Below are 21,890 nucleotides of genomic sequence, written 5' to 3'. Positions count from 1 at the left end.
CCCGCCTTTGGTGTGGAGGCAGACTTGGAATTCAAGTTGTTGCTTTGAAATATAGGAACTAGTCCTAAATTGTTTTATTTGTTTCTGGTAAGCACATGCTGAGGCCCACAAGCTTTCTGAGTTTTATCACATTTAAATACAGATACCATTAAGTCGGGGCAGTCAGGCATTGGGATGTTTTTGATCACAGTTATTCTTCAACAAATTTATATTGAGGAGATATAATATGCCATACACACACACAAACAGAGACAGAGAGAGAGAGAGAGAAAGAGAGAGATGTTCTGGTCCACAGATGAAAATATGCCGGTGTTTACAGCTGACTCTGTGAATCCACATAAGAGCAAAGAGCAAAATGCCCATCACGAGCTAGGCAGGGGCACCGTTAGTGCCCGCAGCGGGGATAAAACACGACAACCAATTCCAGGATGAGTCTCAGGACAGCGAATAATAAAACCTTCGTGACGAAATTTCTCCGCTACAAGTTTTCTGCCGTCGTTAAATATTAAGTCAGCGAATGAACGAAACCTACTTCATTCCCATGAAGAGAAAGAAGCTTCAGGCCAGATCTGAATTCAAAACCAGAAATGACATTGAGTTTTTGAGAAAACTTGTTAGCCCAAAATGCTGAATAAGCACTAAAGGGAAAACTCCTTGAGGTTAGAAAACAGAGCTGGTAAAATCCTGGCAAACCGCTCACTCTGACTCTGAGGTTCTGCCTAAACCTCTGCGTGGTGACTCCCACTCACACAGGTGCTATGGCATTGTGACACGGGCGTTTGCGACACAGTGTGCTCTGGAGGGTTGTAACCCTCACTTTGCATTCAGCCTCGGAGAAACGCCCCGTCTGTGAACACCCCGTCTGTGAACACTCCGTCTGGACCCGGAGAGTCACATTCCTTCTCATTTAGAGACAATGCACACGGAAGACCATTTCTGTGTCCTCACAGGTAGTGACGCCTCAGAGGTGAGAGTATTAAAGAAAACAGACTGAGCGAACCAGGGTATGTGTCAACGTTCTTATTACCGCTTCGAAATGCCTCTCAAGCTTTGAAAGGAACAATTTTAAGGGATGAAAATGAAAGTCACCTTCTGTGCAGAGTGAATTCACTTCTCGATCGAAAGAAAGAGGAGATAAAAATGGCAAATTCACCCGAAATACACTGTCATTGAAATCGGGCAAGTAGTTTGTAAAATAACGTATCAAAATATGTCTAAATAAAACTTAAAAATATAACCTACAAAACAGAAATCTCTAGATTTAGAGAAAATAACTGACATCGATTTGATGTATATTTTTCAGATATTTTCCTATAAATACATTTATATGCACAGTATTATTACTGTTCTTTTATAAAAAATAGAATAATACATTTGCAATTTTTTTCACTCAATTTATCTTGGACATTTATAAATGTCAGCATGTAGACTTTGTCTTGTATTTTTATGGCTACGCGGCATTTTTCTGTATGGCCACGACACTTTATTCAAACTATTTCCCGCTGGAGGACATCCGGGTTGTTTCTGCCGTTTCGCTGTTCCAAACAACGATAAAATAAAGACTGCTGTGAAATGTCTAAACTCCCAGAATGAGAATCGCTGAAACAAGAGGCATGCAGACACAGCCCAAAAAGCAACTAGTTTTTATATGTAATTTTTGAAGGAAAAAAAGAGATAATTTTCCAAAAGTGCATTTCGTATGCAAAATTAAAACTAAGAAACGAAAAGGAAATCCATCCAACAGCAAAGAAGAAAGGGGAAAAGTAGCAACGAGAAAGTATCAGCAGAAAACGTCACATACAATGGCAGGAGGACATCAAAATATTTTTTAAGTGGCACAAATGTGAAATATGTACTTCTATTAAAAGATCATCTCCGATTGGATTAAAAACACATACGGCATAAACGCTGAACATAAAAGATACATCTACACGAAACGAAAAAAGAACAGTGACGGCGAAGGGTGGAGACAATGCGCCGAGCTAAAAATAACACGGGGAGGACAGAGTACGCGGGAAATGATTCCATCGTTATACTTCAGGCGTTGCAACGGCATCGTGGTTACGTTTTTACAACTTTCTTAACTCTTAAGAGATATATGACGAAGTATTGACGGATCCAGTGACATGACAGATTTGCCTTCAATCTAGCGGGGGGCGTGGGGAGCAGGTGGGGCGTGAATGAAGTAAGTGACCGTACAAAGACAGCGATGACGCTGGGGACACACACGCACACAGGGCATCACGATACAATTCTCCACACCACCGGGGGCGGGGGTTCGAAATTCAAAATACTTTTTTTGAGAATTTGAGTTGAAAAGCAATAAATGACGCAAAGGAAAATACGGTGATAAAAACTGTAAAATGACGTGGACAAAAACAAAGCTTTAAAATACACAAAGCAAAACGGATAAAAATGCAAGAACTTGACGCATCCGTAATTACAATGAGAAAATGTAAAGATTTCATCAGCAATCGAGGATCAAGGAGAATAGAAATAGTAAAGATACTGATGATCTAATTACGCCATTAGCAAGCTGCGCATTTGTACACATTCACACACTCACACAGTCACACACACACACACATATTGGTGCCAGACACACTGCATATTCTTCTCAAACGCCTGAGGAACACCCCGGAAAAAGCCACATTTGGCGACTCCACCTGCCGGGGGAGCGCCTGACACTTTCGCGATCGGCACATATTCACGTGGTACTTGTACCATCAAAAGTATATTCTAAGAAAGGGAAAGTGACATTTATACTTCGTTTGGTTGTGACAGGCTTTTTAAACCCGCCATCTTGTTCACCTCACATACAACAAGGAGTCTGGCACGAAAGGCGGGCGAGGGGGGTTCAGCTGTGGGTCCCAGGTCACCGAGCCGGTAAGCGGCTGTCCTGCCCACCGCCGGCGCCTGGCCAGCCTGCCCTCCGGCGTGGCCTCGAAAGATTCTTAAGAAGATTCAGGATCGCCAGAGCCGAACTTTTCAATTTCTTCTCCAAACAGAACACTTATGGTTTTATGATTAAAAATTAGATTTGGGTAGACAATGGATACGGCAGGATATTTTAAAAGGATCAAATTTTTATTTCAGTGTGTCCTCCTGACTTCCAGTTTCACTGAAAATCATACTTCTCTTGGGGCTTGTCCATTTTATTTACAGGAATTTTTAGTTGTGTTTTTGGTTTTCGGTTTGGGGTTTTGGTTTTAAATCCCTGGAGTGTGATTTAACCAGAGAACAGAGTTTCTTCACTACGTCTAACGTGGGAGGTAAATCAACGGGAGGCCCCTGGAACTCACTTCTCCACACCACCAAGGCTGCTCCTATGGCTCAGGGGACGGGGCGGGGGTGGGCACTGCCCTAAAACGCCACCAGCCCTGGGGCGGCACCTCACCTACGGAGCCCAGCCTGTCGGAGGGCGGCGCAAACGCTTCTCCACGCCGTACTCACCCGATGCGGATCTTCAGCATGCCTGTGAACAGCTCGGGGCTGTTGGCGATGACCCAGCCGATGTGGATGACCAGCTCCTGCTGGATGACCGCCTCCCTCTCGTCGTGGGCATTGCACTTGTAGTAGATGATGTTCTTAATCACTCTTGGGGACAAAGGGTTGGAGATCACCTGCTCCTCATGGCCAAAGGCACCCAGGGTCACCTAGAGCGGCAGAATTTTATTATATGCGTCTCCTGGCTACTACGAGACACGAGGAAAAAGTCCGGGGCCCAGGATGACTGGCAGGCTGAAATTACTCTGTGCGAGCCAGGGAACTGGGGGAATAAACTGCTCCTGATCTTTATTAAATGGCTTTCAGAGCACGGCTCCCACTGGAGTCCGCGAGCGTTCGGTCTGGCCTAAGACACGGGCGGGGAGGGTGCCGGTTAGGGAGGGAAGGGGAGAAAAGCAGGAAGGAGTCTAAGTAACCATCGAGATCAAGTTATTCTCAATGACTTTAATCCCAGAAACTCCCCGGAGGAACCAGGACTTTAGGGCACGTCTGTCTACACAATGCGGCATGTGAGAGCGTATCTGTCACTTCCTTTCTAGGTTCTCATGGGGACCTTTCTGCACCGTGGCCCTTTCAGAGTCAGGTCCGAGGTCAGCCCGCTGCCGAGCAGCCCCACCTGTCCTGTCTTGGCATGGTGGGTGCCGAAACACCTGGGGTGTACCTCGCACCTGTGCAGCGGGATAAACGGGCTGCCCACGAGGCTGGGGACAAGAAAGCACAGAGGGGGCCAGCGACGAGGCCCCCAAGCAGAAAGTGCTCCCGAAGCTGGCGAGGGGGACCCTGTGGTCGCTCTCCGCCCTCTGTCCTTGGCAGCCTGCCTCCCGGGGTCCGAGCCCCTCCTTGCTCCCCGTTACTACCCCCTCTGTCTCCCACGCACGGGGCCCGTGTTTCCAGAGGTGAGGGGAGAGCAAACACGGGGTCTTTCGCCCCAATTTTGCGATGGGATGAAAACAGAGAACTGCTGGTTTATTTCGTCACGAGTGAGACCGACCAGTTAGCCCAAGTGCAATTACGTGTACTAAAATGTCAGTGCGTGATGAAGACGACACGTGGAAAGCACAGGACTGAGCCAAGACGTCCCCGCAGAGAGCGCGAGGGGGACCTGAACGTGCTGGGCGGAAACATCACCACAGCGCGAATGCCAGCTCCGCGCTCCAGTCTCGTTTCTGCTCCGCAAAGGGGCAGGATGCAGCCAGTGGCTGCTCCGTGGGCCCCCTGCTCGCTCTGCTCTGTAAGTGACTGTTTCCAGGGAAACGTGCGGGCCTGACCGGCAGCGGCCCAGCCGCAGCCCCAGGACAGGCTCTGGCAGGGAGGGACCTGACCAACTCTAGCCCACTGTCAGCCCCGGTGCCAGGTGCTAGCGGCCTCAAAGACCTCCGAAGCCTTCGCGCGGGCTCATGTGTGCCAGAATTCACTATATTTTCAGACGTTCCACAGGGGCCTAAAATCCAAGGAAGAAGCGCTGGCTGAAGCCCGTTCCGTCCCCGTCAGAGGGGGATTCTGCAGGCCTCTGGCCGGCGTCGGGCTGCTGGGTGCAAAGACAGCGGATGAGCCGCTTCCTGCACCTCGCTCGACCCAGCTGGTGAATGGCGATGAAAATTCTGCCTCTTAAAAATTTGGAGAAAACAGGAAAAATAACATGTGAAAGGGATTTAATTTGTTCTCGGGAGTGTTTTCTTACTACGATCATTTTTTTTTTCACTGCTATTAAATTTTACAGGATAAAATAAATAACTTATTCTAACATTTCGAAAGCTGGGTATCAGGACGAAACCATTTGGATTTTGATGAATTAAGAGCCCCGGAATATGAGCGATGGGTTGATTTCATGAAGGACAGTCCGAGCGCTTCATGATGTGAACGCTTAGACCCCTGGATTAGCGTCCAGGAGACACAACAAAGCACACAGGGTCCCAGCGAGAAAGAAAGGACACAGCTGTTCATTCCAACCAAACGGCGACTCAGCCAGGCCAGCGGAGCTCAGAGAAAACAAAGCGAGACACGAACAGCCACGGCCCGCTCTGCACAGCGCATGCACCGGCCCCGCTCTGCCAGTGCCAAGTGTCGCGTCAAGCCGGGCCCCAGGCTGGACACGCAGGGGGCAGCGGGACAGTTCCTGCGCCCTGACTCCCGTGGCTCACGGCCCACAGGGCTGAGAGGGACGGGGTCCAGGGCGGCTTGCGAGAATTGAGAACTGGGAGGGGCGGGGACCGCCGGCTGGAGGTGGCTCTTTGAGGAACGGCTGACAAGAGCTGGCTCTGGTACAAGGGGCATGTGGCCCAGAGGGCTGGGGGTCTGGGAGCCTCTCATGTGAAGGGGAAGGGAAGGCGTGCCTGTCACGCCCACCTATCCTCGCCTCACCTGCCCTACACCTGTCTGCAGGTGTGCCTGGGCCACTGTTCACGCGGCTATGAGTGGCCCAGGACACGGAGGCTGTCTGACTGAGAGGGAGGGGTCCTGCCCAGGGACGTCCGTGACCGTGACCGTGACCGTGACCATGACCGGGTGGGGTGTGAGCAGACACTTACCTGTTTGCCCTGCACTAAAACGTTAGTAATGGATGGGGCCAGGCTGTCCACTACTTTACTTAAGAGGCTTGCCGCGCGGCGCACCACCGACCTGGGGGCAGAGAAGAGAGCAGGCCAGAGGGTCACGACCCAACCCACGAGCGAGGGGGCCGTGACGGGGACACGTAGGAACCGCACCAGTGGGGCCTCACAGAATCGTGCGGAAGGAACGCGGAGCCCAAGGCAGTGGCCCTCACAGCCGCAATTCCAACTGTAGGAGCCACTGCCCGGGGTGAGGGACGGGCCCTGCGCCTCGCCTCTGCCACCAGCATCATCTGCGCCCGTTATGGACTTGAAAAGAAAGAAAAGGGAGGCGAACTATTCCTCTGACGGGGAGCGGGTCGGGGGAGGAATTGAGCGTTCCGATTTTGCATCGAAAGATTCATTATTAAGTCTGTCACTGGTCGATGTCATCTGCTCCTACGATCACTTTAAACCATGTTTCTTTTGGTGCCTAGATAAGCAGACTCCTGGATTAGGGGCTCAGTCAGGGCTCAATTGTAGGAAGTGATACAATGAGATACCAGCATTTACTTTTCCGGATAAAGCCAGAATGTTGGAAGGAATTCGCGCCGCTATTTTTACATTTCTGAAAAAGTCTTAGACTATAAGGAGAAGAGATTTCTTTTTTCAAGCACAGCACATGCAATATATAGGATTTTTTTTTCCCTCAAAAGTAAAAATTCATGTGGAACTTTTCAATGGAAAAATAAAATTAAAGTATAGGTTTAAACTGTTTTCTTGTATTTCAGGATATTCGTAAAAGCCGACCTATAAAAAAGATTTCTATTCCTTAATTTCAATATAGATGAAGTTGTAAAAAAAAAAAAAAATAGGTCCATAACTGATGAAGTTAGTGAAACAAACACTTCCTACTTTTAGAGAAGCTTCTACCCACACACTGTAAGACCGAAAGATGTTTCGCCCTCGGAATGCAAATAAGCCCACACATTTCAAGCAGCTCGAGCGTCCACATCTTGTGCGTGTTACCTGTTTCCCATGGACCAGTAAGGTAGTAATGTGTGGGGCTATAGAGGAGGAAAATTTCTGGGTGAATGCAGCCACGTAGCGCACCGCCAACCTGGGTGTGTCAGTGGAAAGCCAGGGGAGGGAAAACAGAGTCACTAAAACTGCCAGGAGTTTGTCCTCTACACGTAATAGTCAGCGCTCTGAACGTCGCTAGTTAAAGCTCTAAGATGCAAGTATAACACGTAAAGCAAAAACAGATAACAGCATGGCCCATACTGAGAATCGCTGGCTGGAAAGCTCCATCGACCAGTTTGCAGGCCTTACTGTGCTGACAAGTGGTAGTGAAAATCTGAGATTTAACCACAGGATTATTACATGATTTCTTCTGGGTTGGAAGGGCATATTTATTATAATTATAGAGTTGAAATACCACTAAGAGATTTTTTATTAATACCCTTATTTTAAAGATTAGAATCCTGGGGGTCACTAAGGTTAAGGGAATTTCTTATATTTCTTGAGACTTTTTTTTTTTCAAAATTAGAAAATAATTGGTCATTTAATATATATACATATATATATACACGTCTGTATATATATATACATATACATATATATAATCTTCCAAAATGTTAGATTCTGCCAGTAAGACTGTTCGAATTGCTTCGAAATGCAGAGAGCCATGCATCGAAGCACACCTGCCCCACTGTGAATTTAAACAGTGTTCTCTCAACTTACCTAATGTTTGTTTCGGTCTCTGGGAAGAGCTACCTCTGCAGAACATACTGGCATTATTTTTTCTCACGTAGCAGCTGCGCTCACTGGGATTCATTCGGCTTACGTGGTGAGGCAGCTGCCTCCTACGTGTACTGTCTGCGCTTATGATCAAATGACCCGCTGGTCTCTACATGGCCTTTGTGCCATGACAGCAGAACTGTCCTCCCCTACAGAGCAGAGCCTGAAGCGCCTTGCTGGGACAGAGGGGGCGTGGGCGGGATAGAGTGGGACCGGGGGGGGTGCGGGGAGGGACCGAGGGGGTGCGGGGAGGGACCGAGGGGGCGCAGGGCGGGACAGAGTCATCGGCATGGCGTCCCGGTGAATAAGTGCCAGGTCTTATTCCTACGGACACTTTCTAACACCTCGGGAGAGCCGTGACACGGTGGCATGCAGGCACATCCTTGGAAAGCAGGCAGTGTCACCGTGCGCTAACCTCGGAGTTTCAAAGTAGGAATTAGGCTGAACGACCACCTTTAAGACTGGTCCGTTATCTTTAGGCTACTGAATATGACAACACAAAACATAAAACATAATGACGAGGACACCGATACGAACCACAGCTTCTTGCTGCCAGCTTTTCTGTAGACTCTCTCGATGTGGTCAGAAACGGTACCTAGGCATTAGATAACAGTCTTTGTTGAAAAAAGGCTTTTAATTAAATGCATAAATGTATTCTCTTTTAAAAAAAATAACTCCCGGATTTTCAGTTTGACCCACTAGAGTTGGTGCACCCTCATTCATTAATGCTCTGAACTGCCTGACAAATCCTGTTTATAGGTGTCACGTATTTAAAGACGTGGCCCATGTTACATAGTGTGAAGGTGGACCATCCTTGAGTATACGATTTGAGTACTTTATTTAAATTTATTGCTTTCTTGATCAATATGCAAGCTAAGTATTTAATCAATAAAAATAAGTTTTTTAATTTATTGCAGAAAATAAAAAACGGAATATAGCAAATGGAGCGAATGCTATAGACTCTGTACATACAGGATCCTTCATGTATTTATTCACCAAACTTCATGGAGACTTATGCACGCCATCACCCCACATCATACACTATCGGTCGAAAGACACCACGCGGCTCCGTGCGCTCTGGCCCACGGCTGGTGCATCAATAAATCAATCACGTGACAGGACAGAGCGTCAAAAAGGGAACGAGAGCACAGAATAAAAACTTTACCATTTTACCCTGAACGAACTGGATGAAGTTACGTTCAGATTCTATAGGTGCTCATGATTGTCAAGGTTTTACAGGCTTACAACATTTAAAGTCTTTCAAAAGCCAAGTAAAAGATGAGCATTACTCCCGTTTATAAAACTGGTTTAAAAGATAATTACCTCGGCACGGTCATTATAAACTATTTTATGTAAGTTTTGTTTTATTTTAAAACACTACTAAAATAACCATTCTGAAATCTAGGTTCCTAACGAAATGTCTGCTTTTTAAAAATGCTATTTAGTTAAAGTATAAATTTCGATGAATGTCCTCGATATAATCAGGGTTGTGCTTATACTTACAGTTTCAATACTAATTAGAAATGAGAGATTCTGTGTGAAATTTGCTCAAAGTTCTACTTTAATTAGCTAATAAGAAAATTAGTATTATTCGACTCACATGTCTAACACTCCAAAAGGCTATCTCTGAGCTACAATAATGTAAACACAGTAAGTAGACCTTACTTGAATAAGCAATTATGTTTCATTTGCTACCAAAGGTATAACTCATACTAATGACATTGCCGTTTAAAATACTGACTCAATTTCTAATTCCAACCAAATCAACACACCCCCATGGACAGAGGACTGTCACACCCCCGTGGACAGAGGACATTCATTCAGATCAGGCAAAAACTTTGACTAGCTAGATATTAAGCACTTGCAATGTATTCTGCACTGTTCTTTGTTAGAACATTCCAGAAGCAGACCACGGTGGAGAATTCAGACTCCTGAAGATAGTGACTCAACACGTGGACGTGGATGTCAGGGGTCACTGGGTTCTCCCATGACTGCAGAGTGGACGTGGACATGATCAGAAACAATTCGTTTTTGTTAACAGTCCTTAGAGCACAATCCTATTAAGTGCCATATGCCATTCCAAATGGCTGCTACAGACCATCGGCAGCTAATTTTTATAGCCGTCACAATTCAGCATTGTCCTTGAAAACATACAGAAAATAAAACCGAACACAGAAACTGGCCCTAAACAACCGTGGCGTCATCCGCGTTAACAGTCCCAGGCAGAATCTGGGTTCCAACGCCCTTCAGACAACCAGAGATGGCCAAGCGTCGCTAAGCAGTGTGGGAGTCCACATCCAACGGTCCATTCCACTCAAGGGGCATGAATAGAGATTTCCCACTTAAAGGAGGAGAAAATAAACTGTGACATTTTGGTGGGTATTCATGACACGCATCGGTACACGGTGGCAGCAGAGTGGTCTCACTGTTTTGAGACGCCCAGACGCGCACCCTACCTTCCTTGGTGATGAAGTTGGGGCCCTCTCTCTTGAGCAGGATGCCCAGCAGGATGACCTGGCCGCACAGGCAACTGCACTCCTGAAAACAGACGCCGCTGTGAGTGACGGCAGTGAAATGGGGACAAAAACTCCCCCGGGGTGGCCGAGCTCGAACGCACATGACGCAGAGAGAAAAATGCTGCTTTGGAGCTGAGGAAAAATAACACGTCGCTGCCACCACCCAGCACGCGAGGACACGCCAAGCACTCGTCAGGACTCGAGGCGCAGGCCGGCGGGCTTCCTGGGGTAGCAGGAGTCAATCATCAAAGTTTCCAGGAAACGAGCTAAGCAAGGGATAGAAAAGGAGCCATCTACAAGCAGTGAGACCTATTCTGCCACTCTGTGAGGGGCCTGGCCCAGCCACTTGACTTTCCCGGTCCATAAACGTAAACGGGAGCCGGGGCTGCTGAGCACCTGTCAGGAAGAGATGAATGGAAGGCGGGATGTGTGGAGAGTGTGCGCTACGTCAGGACGCTGCAGCGGGCTATGTGTCCACGCCACATTCATGCTTCCGGAGCTCCGGAGATAAAGTCCATCGGTCGCAAGGCACAGTGATGTCCGGAGATAATGTCCATCGGTCACGAGGACCGGTGATGTCTGGCAGGATGTATACTTAGCCTACAGGCTCAGATTTTGATGGCCCGACAAGATGTCATAATATTTACATCTCTACCACTAGAATTTCAGCTTCTTGGCTAAGTACCGCACTCTGACCCCCTCGCCTCCTCTTTGAAAGTGCAGACCTCAGGGGCGGCAAAATACGAGGCCGCTAACATAACAGTCACGTGGATGTGGTCACGGGCCCGCTCTCCTCAGCGGCCGGGGACTTAAAGCGAGCATCGACCGGAACGCGGGGCAGGGAGGCGGTCCGGGCCGTCAGGGGAGGGCGAGGGCGAGGGCGCTGCAGGGCACCTGGCCCCCAGCGGCAACCGTCACCGACACGGCTCCCTGCGTGGTCCAGAAGGCGCTTTCGTATCCAAGACAACCCCGCTCATCCCCACGCCCCAGGCACCTCCGAGACTCTGACGCTGCCATCAGCCCGTGGGGACAGCCTCCACCACTGCCCTGGCACAGACGCGCCCTCTACCTCAGTGCCACCTTCTCGGAGGACGCAAAGGAAACGCGGCCGCCCCTGCGAGGCCCTGCTCTGCCACCTCGCTCGGGGCCGCTGGGGACCGCACCGTCCTCACCTGCAGTTTTTGAAGAATCTCATGGGTCGGCCGGCTTTTCCACTCAGCCATGGTGACATCCGGCTGCTGCTCCAGCTCAGGGCTGTTGGAGGCGCTGCTTTGTCGTTTGACTTTTGAATGTTTGGGGAGCTCCAGCTCCTCAAAACTCTTAAATTCTGGAAGCCTAGAAATGAAAAAGAGAAAGTGTCGGATTTCCTGCATCTCTGCTGCGATCTCAAGAATGACAGTAACGACCCAAAGGGACTTACTCTTCCGTGTCGCTGATTCGGAGGAAGTCAAGCTGTTCGACCACGGCTCCGGATATCAGGGTCTGGAATGGGGGCGAGAAAAGGTTCGCGACCCCTCGGTTCAAGCCACGCCCACCTATCCGTCCGTGCACACACCTCACTGCAAGTGTGTAACGCTTAGGGAAAGGGTTGACTCAAAAATACACGTGCGACTCTTCAGTAACTTCTTAAACGAGCATTTGAAAATCAGATGGGTTTCCACATGCAGCAAAACCGCCTGAACTAGAGCACAGACGTGAAGGTGCAAGCTCGGCGTCACGACGAACAGGAAAGCCACGTGGGGTGCGCCGTGCTCCCCCTCTGTCCTCAGAGCCACAGTTATGTTTAAGCTGAGGTTAAAAATCATTACCTACTAAAATGCTACAAAATATTTTGAAAGCTAAAGAAAGCACGAAATACTGCAATTGTTTTGGGAAAAGACGATGTGAAATTGCACTCTGGCTCTGACTGCTGTGAGATGTCATGGGTGCTCCGCCCACTGGGGCCCACCAGGATGCCACGTCCCAGGATCACGAAGACGGTGGTCACCCAGGCCGGGGCCTCCCCGCATCCAGGCCACCATATGGGGTCGTTTCATTTTCTATTAGCTCCTGATTACAGGTCGAGCAAACTGAATGAGACTGAACTTGAACGTGGCTTTTATTAGTCCGTGGTTCATGGTGAACAGTATAAATGAATAAGCCACAACGAATTTTAGCAATATGTGTCACTTCTGATTATCTGATGAACTGTCAGATAAATTTGAGAAATGCGCTGCATAAAAAAGCCGTAAATTATTTTAAAAACAAGATAATTCTTCAATCAAAACTGTCTTCCATTTCTTACTCTCTCTTCTCACTGGAATGTGTTGGCTAGATCCCCAGGGTTTGGCGGCCTTCTCCTCTACCGGGCGAAGCCCTGAGGCGGAAGCGTGCCCGCTGTGTTCCAGGAGGTGGAGCCTCCCATCCCAGCCCCCAACCCAGGGTTGCAGCGGGTGGGGGAGGAGGGGCGAGCAGCCAAGGGCGAGAAGGGTCCAGATCACCACGGACAGCGCCCAGGCCAGGCCAGGGCTTCGGTTTTCACTGTGTGCGTGAGAGGAAGTCACTGGAGGCTCACGATGTGTGACATAATCTAACGGCCTTTGACCAGGCGCAGCAGGAAGGGGCTAACTGTCTCCTGGCCAATAGGAATTTAGGAGATGAGGGCAAAAGTCTAGGTGAGAGATGACGTAGCTTGGACCACGATGCTAGTGCTCGAGATGATGGAGGACAGTTAGATCCTGGTATAATCTGGGGGTGAAGAAAACCAATTTGATAATGGACTGTAATGTGACTATACAAAGTAAGAGTCAAAAATTAATTCTCCAAGCTAATAATAGCAAAAACATAAAAAAATTAATTTGATTTAATATTTTCTATTTTTATTAGCCTACCCACCCTATATACTAATTCAGTCCATAAAGTAAGTGTTTAATTGGAGTTAATAGGCAAATACTAAATTCTATTAATAGCCTCGAAAGCTTTTGATAAAAAAAAAATTCAGTTGGTTGCAGAGATTCCTGAATTAGTTTTATAAAAACACTGTACTTATAACTAATTTGCTCGGCATTAATACCTTAGTTCTGATGGTAAGCAATTTAATATTATTATGTCTGTGCCAAACACAATATAATATTCAGAGGCAGCCTGCTCTGCGATACTCAGTTACATGCCACCGGGTCCTTTCCAATGGGACAGGCCACCAGACGGCACTCCGCCCCGTCACTCTGCCACCCCGCCTGGCTTTGCTTTCAGTCTGGCAACCCCACTAGAATAAGTCCCGTGAGATCAGGGGCCTTGTATGTTTTTTCACTACTCTGTCCCCGGTGCCCAGCAGAGCACTCAATAAACATGTGTGGCATCGGTGACCCGGCATTTACATATTCCTGCAGGGAGGACGGCGGAGAACAGAGCTCTCTGTGAACGCGGGACGTTCTCAGTCCCCAGCGGGGAGCAGACGCAAGGAGCTAGCTGCACCTGGAACCCATGCCAAGGCCAAGGCCCAGGCAGGAGGCCACCGAGGCGCACCGGGAAGAGGGCTTGCTTCCGGTCTCAGAGACCTCACTAAAGGGGTGCCACCGACGAACAAACATATGAAAAGATGCTCAACATCGCTAGCTATTAGGGAAATGCAAATCAAAACCACAATGAGATACCACCTCACACCTGTTAGAATAGCTGTAATCAACAGGACAAGTAGTAACAAATGTTGGAGAGGATGTGGAGAAAAAGGAACCCTCATACACTGCTGATGGGACTGGAAATTGGTACAGCCACCATGGAAAACAGTATGGAGGTTCCTCAAAACTCTAAGAATTGATCTGCGATATGATCCAGCGATCTCTACTGGGTATTTACCCTAAAGAGTTGAAAACCCATATCTGAAAAGATATTTGCACACCGACGTTCACAGCAGCATTATTCACAGTGGCCAGGACATGGAAGCAACCGAAGTATCCTACGATAGATGATTGGCTAAAGAAGCTGTGGTACATATATACGATGGAATATGACTCAGCCATAAGAAGAGATGAAATACTGCCATTTGCGACGACATGGATGGACCTCAAGATAATCATGCTACGCGAAATAAGCCAGACAGAAAAAGTTGAAAATCACATGATATCACTTCCATGTGGGATATAAACCTAAAAGCAACAAACAAGCAGGACAAACAGAGACTCATGGGCATAGACTATAGACTAGTTGTTACTAGTGCGGTGGGGGAGGAGAGGGTAGGTAGACGGGGTAAACACGCCACTCAGAACATCGCCTGCGTGGGTCCCTCTTCATAAATTTTCCCCTTATTCAGTATTGAGCACCTACTACACTGGTGAGATATCACAGATTTTCTTTTTTATAGGAAATAGGGCATTTAGGTCCGGATGGAACACCGTTTGCGTAGTTGACGTTCGAGGCTATCAAAGGTTAGAGAAGCATCATTTCTGGTCTGGGTGATCTCGCAGGACTGGCCCTTAGCACGTGGCAGGACTTCAGAGCCCAGAGGTCCCGAGGGTGGCAGGACGCTCCAGACAGAGGGGGTGGCGTGGGCAGAGGGGCTGCTTGGGCTCAGAACACAGTAATTAGTGGGTGTTGGGGAAGCATAGAGCGTGATTAGCTGGAGACAACCAGGCAGAGAGACCATGCGGCCAGCAGGGACCGCAGAGGGCTTGAGATTCAGGAGCTTCGAAGATGATTCTGAGAAATTCTGAAGGGAACGAGGACCGTCTCCACTCTGGCTGCTACCATGGACTGGGGAACAGAGCACTGGTCCTGGAGCCCGCAGCTGTGTGCGCCCAGGCGCCCATGGTCACGGTCACACAGCAGGTGTCCTCGCCGCGCTGGACTCGGCTTCCCCAAACGCAAAAGCGAGGGCCGAGATGAGCCACTGAAGTGTCACATTCTGCTTGGGAAACCGGGGCAAGTGCGCCAGCCTCAGATCGGGAGCATTGTATAAACAGGACGGCGACAACGGGACTAGGGAGGTAGGTACGGAATAAAACCTTCGCGAGAACACGCTGAGACTCCGCTGCGTCTGCGGCCCAAGCGTCCCGACCACAGAAACACGTGGACCCAGAACACTACCTGCAGGCGGTCAGCGTGGACCTTGACCCCTCCGACCATGCCTTTTTTAAAGGATGCCAGCATGTCTAGTATGGGGCTGAATCGGCTGCCTCTGAAAAGCACAAACAGATCAACAAAATGCGCGTATTAACAACAGAGTGAGAAATGAACCATCTTCCACTGAAATGCCCTTTACACCAACTAAGAGCTCTGCCCCCCACCGAGAAGGTACGGAATCCCGAGGAGGCCCCGCCTGCAAGGGCTTCCTGTCACACTTCCCTTCCCTTGACATACCTTATGTTGTCCTCCCGGATGAGAACGAGGAAAAGCGGGCGCCCGTGCATCTTCCAGTACTGCTTAATGAACTGCAGCGCATTCTGTCAAAACACAAGGTGAGGCCGGGGGCAGCGGCACTCGGCCTGAGCTGATCGGCGCGCTCAGTCGTTAGCGGCAAAGAGCTAACGAAACGCGTACATATCGAGACAATTCACAAACGCTGGATGATATAGAAATGTTCTGACACGTACACGTATACGAGGATGAATACACACACGTTAAGCTAGACACCATTTTGATTGTGAACTTTGCTCCTTGAAGTAATCAGAGCACACGTCTTCATGCCGTGTGCGTGTGTGTCTGTGCGTGTGTGTGTGTGTGTGCGCGCGCGCACGCGACCTAATAAATATGGTAAAATAATGGTCCTGGGGAGGGAAAAACCAGCCCAGGGTTATCATCCAGAAGATTAATTCTCACTCCACGTTATTATGAATTTATATTACAGCAGGTAGAAGAGATTGGACTGACTCTATAGAGACCATCAGAAACGTGAGAGTTGTGTTTGACTCAGCTTCTACTGTCTCGTCATCGTCATCGTCATCGTCATCGTCATCATCATCTCAAAGGCCTACGTAACACGTCGCCATGTGCCAGGCACTATTCTGAGTAGTGCTTTACATACGTTAACTCGTTTAACCTCAGAACAGGCCTGTTATTATTCAGTTATAATGACGAGAAAACAGAGACTCAGAGAAGCTCAGTAACTCGCCCAGGATCGCAGGGCTGGTTAACAGTGCGGCCAAATTTTACGGACGCGATCCGGTTCCAGGCGGCTTGCTCTGGACCGTGACTCAGCCTCTCTGCACTGCAAATGGAAAAGGGAGTGGAGGAGATTCTAAACTAATGGTCAGGAGTTAGTTGAAGTTTTACGTGACATCGTTCGTAAAATTATTCGCCTAACCCAACTTTTGTTCAAAAAAGAGATAAGCCATTACTGTCATATGAACACGGTTTCCCAGACAGCCGCCCCTGCTCTTGCAGACGACCTCCTCCCACTCCATCTGCAGAAGGTGCAGCAAAGCCACACGACTAGAGATGAAACAGGCTCCATCGGGTGAACGCTTCCCCCAAAGCCTGTGCGGCTGCTGTTTTACCTCCACGTTTTACACCGTGTCACCCTGGTGTCAGAGACCCAGGAGCGCTCGATTTAATAACATGACAAAACCGGTCGAGACGAAGTCATCCCATTTCAATAAGAAGGGTTCTGAAGCTACCTTTATGTCATCTATCAGCAGTAAAACGTCTTGAGACATGTAAAAATCACTCAGGTCGAAGATGATAGGGTAGCAAACCACGGTCTTTCCCAGGATGCGATAAATCTGGAAGGAATGAACAAACAGAAATAAACACGAAGCAGACCAGAGGCAAAGGGACAGTAACGCAAGTCCTACTGAAATTTAAAATCGATGATTAATTCCGAATAAGCGAATAAAATAATATTGTATAAAAGCCTCATAATATTAAGAAATTTTAAAGTTTCTTGGTTGAATCCATATGCTAATAAACTTAAAGGAGCCCACCTGTGCTATGATGGAAAAAGCCTCTGTTTGAGTAAATGCTGTTTTAATCAGGTACCTTACAGGCTTAGAAATAACACAGCAGTGAGATGCTGTTCATCCCGAGACTTCCCGATGGCAGACAAAACGAGTAATGAGATTGACTTGTACAAAATAACAATTCAGAGAATGGGCCCGAGAACATATAAGGAAGCGTGAGAGCGGATGCCCAGCGGGTCAGCGGCACCAGAACCCGAACCCTGCTCTCCCGGGGGTCTCATGAGCACCTTCGAGGTCCCGAGGCAGCCAATGGGCCTATCCGGCCTCCCGGAGAGTCCCAATTTCTCATTGATCCCCAGGTGGAAATAAGCCTGTAAGACACAAATTTGTATATGAGTCAGGTGAGAACCCCTGCTTTTCTCTTTCGCCCGTTCCCCCCGCCCCCATGCCGACTACTGTCCTGATATTTTATTATGTTTTCAGAGAAAAAGAGGCCAGCAAAACCGCAGTCACTGGACTTGTATGCGAACAAGCTAGTCAACGATGCCGACTTAGATTTGGGGCACTGAGAGACTGGAGAGCGAGATTTTTGCAGATCCACTTAGCGACGTTCTAAAATTTGATGCTGTTCTTACACCGTCGTAACTGTACACCTGACATGGCTCGCTCTGATTTATAAAACGAGACAGGAAGACGAACGCTTTCTGAGTGATTAAAACCTGGCACTTTAAAGTTTTAAAAAATGGGGCCACACACCTCCTTACTAGGTCTCTACCTTCAAGTATTTCCCACCAAAATAGAAACTTGTCCTTACTGATTTGTCTGATTGCATGGATTTTATGAAAAATTTTAGCCACATGCTACGAGTGAACTGTCCCGTTAACTGTCCCCGGCCCTTAGGCAGCTTTGGTGTGTGTTAAAAGGGGTGTAATTCATTGCGTGATCCCTAAGAAACACCAGAAGCGTAAGAGAGGGTTGCAGATTTTTTAAGTACACAGATAAATACACACTCACATCACACATATACATCGATATGTGTGTACGTTTACACGAGTGGGTTCGTACACTACGTAACCTGTTTGGCGTCCCATCTTTTAAAACTTAGCATCGTGGCGTTCCAATTTCAAGATGATAAACTGAGCCTATGCGTTCACCTACACTTGAACTTTGAAATGACTGAAGACGTATAAAGACTGAAAGCATCAGAAAAAGGGGAGGGCGCCAGAGAGGGGCAGGAACCTAAGAATCTCTGCGCCGGAAAAGCAGGTGAGCTGGGGTCGACTCGGTGCGAGAGCTGAGCGCTTCGTCTGGTCAGGAAGCCTCCATGCCCTACTCGACGTCTTATCCCCAATGAAGTCTGACACTCACCCCTGATGAAGGCAGCACCCCATTTTTTGTTATTTCAAAACTACTTTAATAACCGTCTTTGGATGCTGTACTATTATTTCTGCACGATAATTTTCTAGACTCGCTGGATCAGAGAGAAGATTCGTCCTCTTTGAATCATAACTCCACGCCGGTCGTCCTCCAGAATCAATGGGCCGGAATACATTAGCGTCACCAGCACGCGGGCCACTTCCGTCACTCTCTTGGGTGACAAAATGAGATTTGAATACTCTCGTATTCAAATATTTTGTGGTCGATCATTGCCCCGTATGTTTAATGGCTATGTGTATGTTCTATACGTTTTTTTTTTTCCATCTGTTCTGTTTTCTATTGTGTATTGGATACCCTTTTTGGTTTCTAAGAGATTTTGGTATGTTAAGACTATCACCCTTTGTGTCTAATATTTTACCCAGTTTGCCCGTCTTCAGCACGTGGTACTTCATTCTGAACATTTTTCTGATGTGTCGGGTTGTTTATGCCATCTTCAGCTATATTTAGTCAACTTTGTGAATCATCTCTTTAATGGCTTTTTGGCACTGGTATTATTCAAAAGATGGATTTCCCTTTCCAACAGTTGTAAACCATTTTCCTATTTTTTCTTCTAGTGATTTTATACCTAAATCATTTTTCAAAAAAAAAAAAATATTTAAACCTTTAATCTGTCTGGAATTGATTTTTATATTTGATGACAGGCAGAAATCTAACCTAAAGTTTCCTAAATGGAAAAAGCAAACCAACGGTCTCTATACGATCTACTGATTATAATCTGAACTGATTGCAAATATCAACCTCGTCCTATGCAAAACTAACGTCATCCCAGAGCCCTCAGTCCACCCCGTCACGGTGCATGCACCCACGCCAGAGTTAGCTCCGTGGCTGTTGTCTGCATGGTTGTGTCCTTAGAAGACCCCCCGAGCTGGCACTGTGATGGGATTCAGCTCGTGCTCAGGAGCTACCTGATGCGTGAAACAGGGAGAAACTGGATGTCCTCCCGAGCCACGGGTGCTGTGAACGTGGATTCTGGAACAGCGCTGGTTTTAGACAAAGTCGACCGGCCGGAAAAAGTCCTCTCTGAGCATCACTGAAACTACAGTGCTCGCACTGGGTGGCCCCCTCCCTCAGCGCGCGTCCAAATACTCCAGATTTCTTCTTTCAGACAGTGACTATGACATTAATCAGCCACGCGCAACGTAAAATGTACAGATCTGGGTAGATGTCCTTTACGTGTGACTCGATTTCCCCCAGTGCTCGGGGCCATGGCACAGCGTCCAAGGCCATTAAGTGGGCGACGTGGATGATGAGTGCACAGCGCTAGGGCCTGAGCTTGTCTCCCCCTCCTGCGCCTCCTCCCCTGGCCCGGGCGCCCTCACTTCCCGCTTGGTCTCAGTCACCCTCTTCTACCATAAAAACCTTTCTGTCACTTATAGCTCGGTGTCATTTTAAAGTGTGTCCTGCTCTAGGGATCCCTGCGATGCCAGCCTCGTCCCTTTAGCCGGGACAGGACGAGCTCCGCACCTGTGAGAGGAGGTCTAGCACTGTCGCAGGACTGGTCCTCTGGGGGACCCGACCCGGGTCCCAGCCGGGCCGCCGGCAGGCCTGGCCCAGTGTGATCAGCAGCAGCTCTGAGGCCCCGCGTCTGCTCGTGCAGCGTGCACCCCACTTCTCTAAGCTCTTAGTCTTCATCGTGGCATCGACCTCTTCTATCAACCTCCCTGACTAATCTCGGTCACGTGAGGGACTATGCCGAACACTTCCGTCGCATGCTGCAGAGTTTGTTTGCTTACTCAACAATGAGCAAGTAAGAATGGCGGTTCGGTTCGTAAACGGCGAGTGGAAATCAACAAGCTCCTGTCGCTGGCAGTCCCAATGCACGCCGACTGGCGTCTGCAAACCACCTCGACGGTCACCTGTTCATCCTATCCGAACAGGTGTGTAAGTGCGAAGAGAAACTCAGATGCTGCTTTATAATTACTTTGGAGGTACCGTAAACCAAAGAGGTGGGAATCACTTCAGATTCCAAATAGAAAGGCGACAGGAAAAGAAAGGTAGTTATTATCAATAAACATTTAGATGAGAAGGTCTCTTTAACTGGTAATGAGATGGAAAATAATCAAGTCAAATGCAAAGACTAATTTCGCACGACTCATTTGTTATTTAAGGGCTCGGTCGAGGTGAGTAACAGACTTTAGCAAAGAGCAGAAATCAACAGCGTGTGGATATACGGTACACGCACACAGAAAGCCACGTCTGATAAAGTGGCTTTCTCGACTTAATGGGAAAGACTTCTGGATTAACGGCCCTATCTCGCGACTGGACTGTGACTCTTGACCGTTAACTAAGTGGAATCGCGCGCTCCGGCCCCTCCACACAGCGGCCAGGAACGAAACTCACTCACTTTCACAAGCTCCTGCTGTGCCCATATCTGAATGGGTTCTGCCTGCTGAGGCGTCTGAGTCTGAATACCGTACGTGTTGAGAAAAACTTGAAGCCTGAATAAAGAACATGGGGGGAGAGAGAGATGTTTTGAGACAGTGCAGTTAATAGTCTGGAAAACGGTAACGGAGGAGGGAGAGACCGGGCTACCTCGGGGCGCACTTGAAATCGGTTAATGTCAGCAACGTGCCATCGGCTCTGGGGCCCAGAGGCTCTCTTGCATCCTCATAAAACATCAGATGGGAGCTCTGGGGACCGGCCGAGAGGGCGAGCCCTGATTCGGGGCATCCCCGCCACCGGTTTGCGCTAATTTCTCAAAACTACACCCCAGGAGGCACTGGCACTGGTCAGTCTTTGATATTCATACGGACCGCGACAACATGATGGTCAAACATGGACAGAATGTTGCTCTGGCACTTCAAGGACATTGATGACATGCTTAGACCTCCGTCAAGGGGCCTATGGGATTAGCCTCTACTACCACACTCAGTATTATAGCAGAAAGCACTGAGACCCCTCCCCGCCCCCCACAGGAACACACCGCGCACCCGGATTTCATACCGTTGGCTTTCCGCCACGAGTGCCACGTGAACCACCAAATCGTTCTCCAGCGGGCCCTGTAACACAGAATGACGGAGAGGGAAAACATTTGAAAAGACGCGGTCATCATCGGCTGCGGTCAGAGTCAAGCGCAGCATGAACCATCTCCGAGCAGTTCATTAACATGACGGACACGCGCCGGCCGTAAGTGGCCACCGATCTTTGCTTGCTCTCCACTGCCTGCTAATCAATTTGACGGTGTAGACAAGTAATGGAGCACCAAGGAACGGAGAGCCATAAATCTCAGC

General features: G+C 48.5%; 1 protein-coding gene across 1 annotated transcript in view; it reads right to left on the bottom strand.

Moving 5' to 3' along the window:
* PHKB (phosphorylase kinase regulatory subunit beta) overlaps positions 1-21,890 on the bottom strand; it is a 115,895-nt gene that overhangs the window by 11,698 nt on the left and 82,307 nt on the right. Inside the window, 12 exon segments of the mRNA XM_015586935.2 lie at positions 3,454-3,656; positions 6,036-6,126; positions 8,373-8,430; positions 10,292-10,373; positions 11,524-11,686; positions 11,772-11,833; positions 15,413-15,503; positions 15,686-15,768; positions 16,942-17,046; positions 17,511-17,594; positions 21,005-21,098; positions 21,604-21,659. Of these exon segments, the coding sequence (XP_015442421.1) occupies positions 3,454-3,656; positions 6,036-6,126; positions 8,373-8,430; positions 10,292-10,373; positions 11,524-11,686; positions 11,772-11,833; positions 15,413-15,503; positions 15,686-15,768; positions 16,942-17,046; positions 17,511-17,594; positions 21,005-21,098; positions 21,604-21,659 (1,172 nt within the window).

This window comes from Pteropus alecto, unplaced genomic scaffold (genome assembly GCF_000325575.1).
Source record: "Pteropus alecto unplaced genomic scaffold, ASM32557v1 scaffold123, whole genome shotgun sequence".
In the NCBI taxonomy this organism is placed as follows: domain Eukaryota; kingdom Metazoa; phylum Chordata; class Mammalia; order Chiroptera; family Pteropodidae; genus Pteropus; species Pteropus alecto.
The sequence above is the reverse complement of the archived record's forward strand: the minus strand, read 5'-3'. Positions and strand labels throughout refer to the sequence as shown.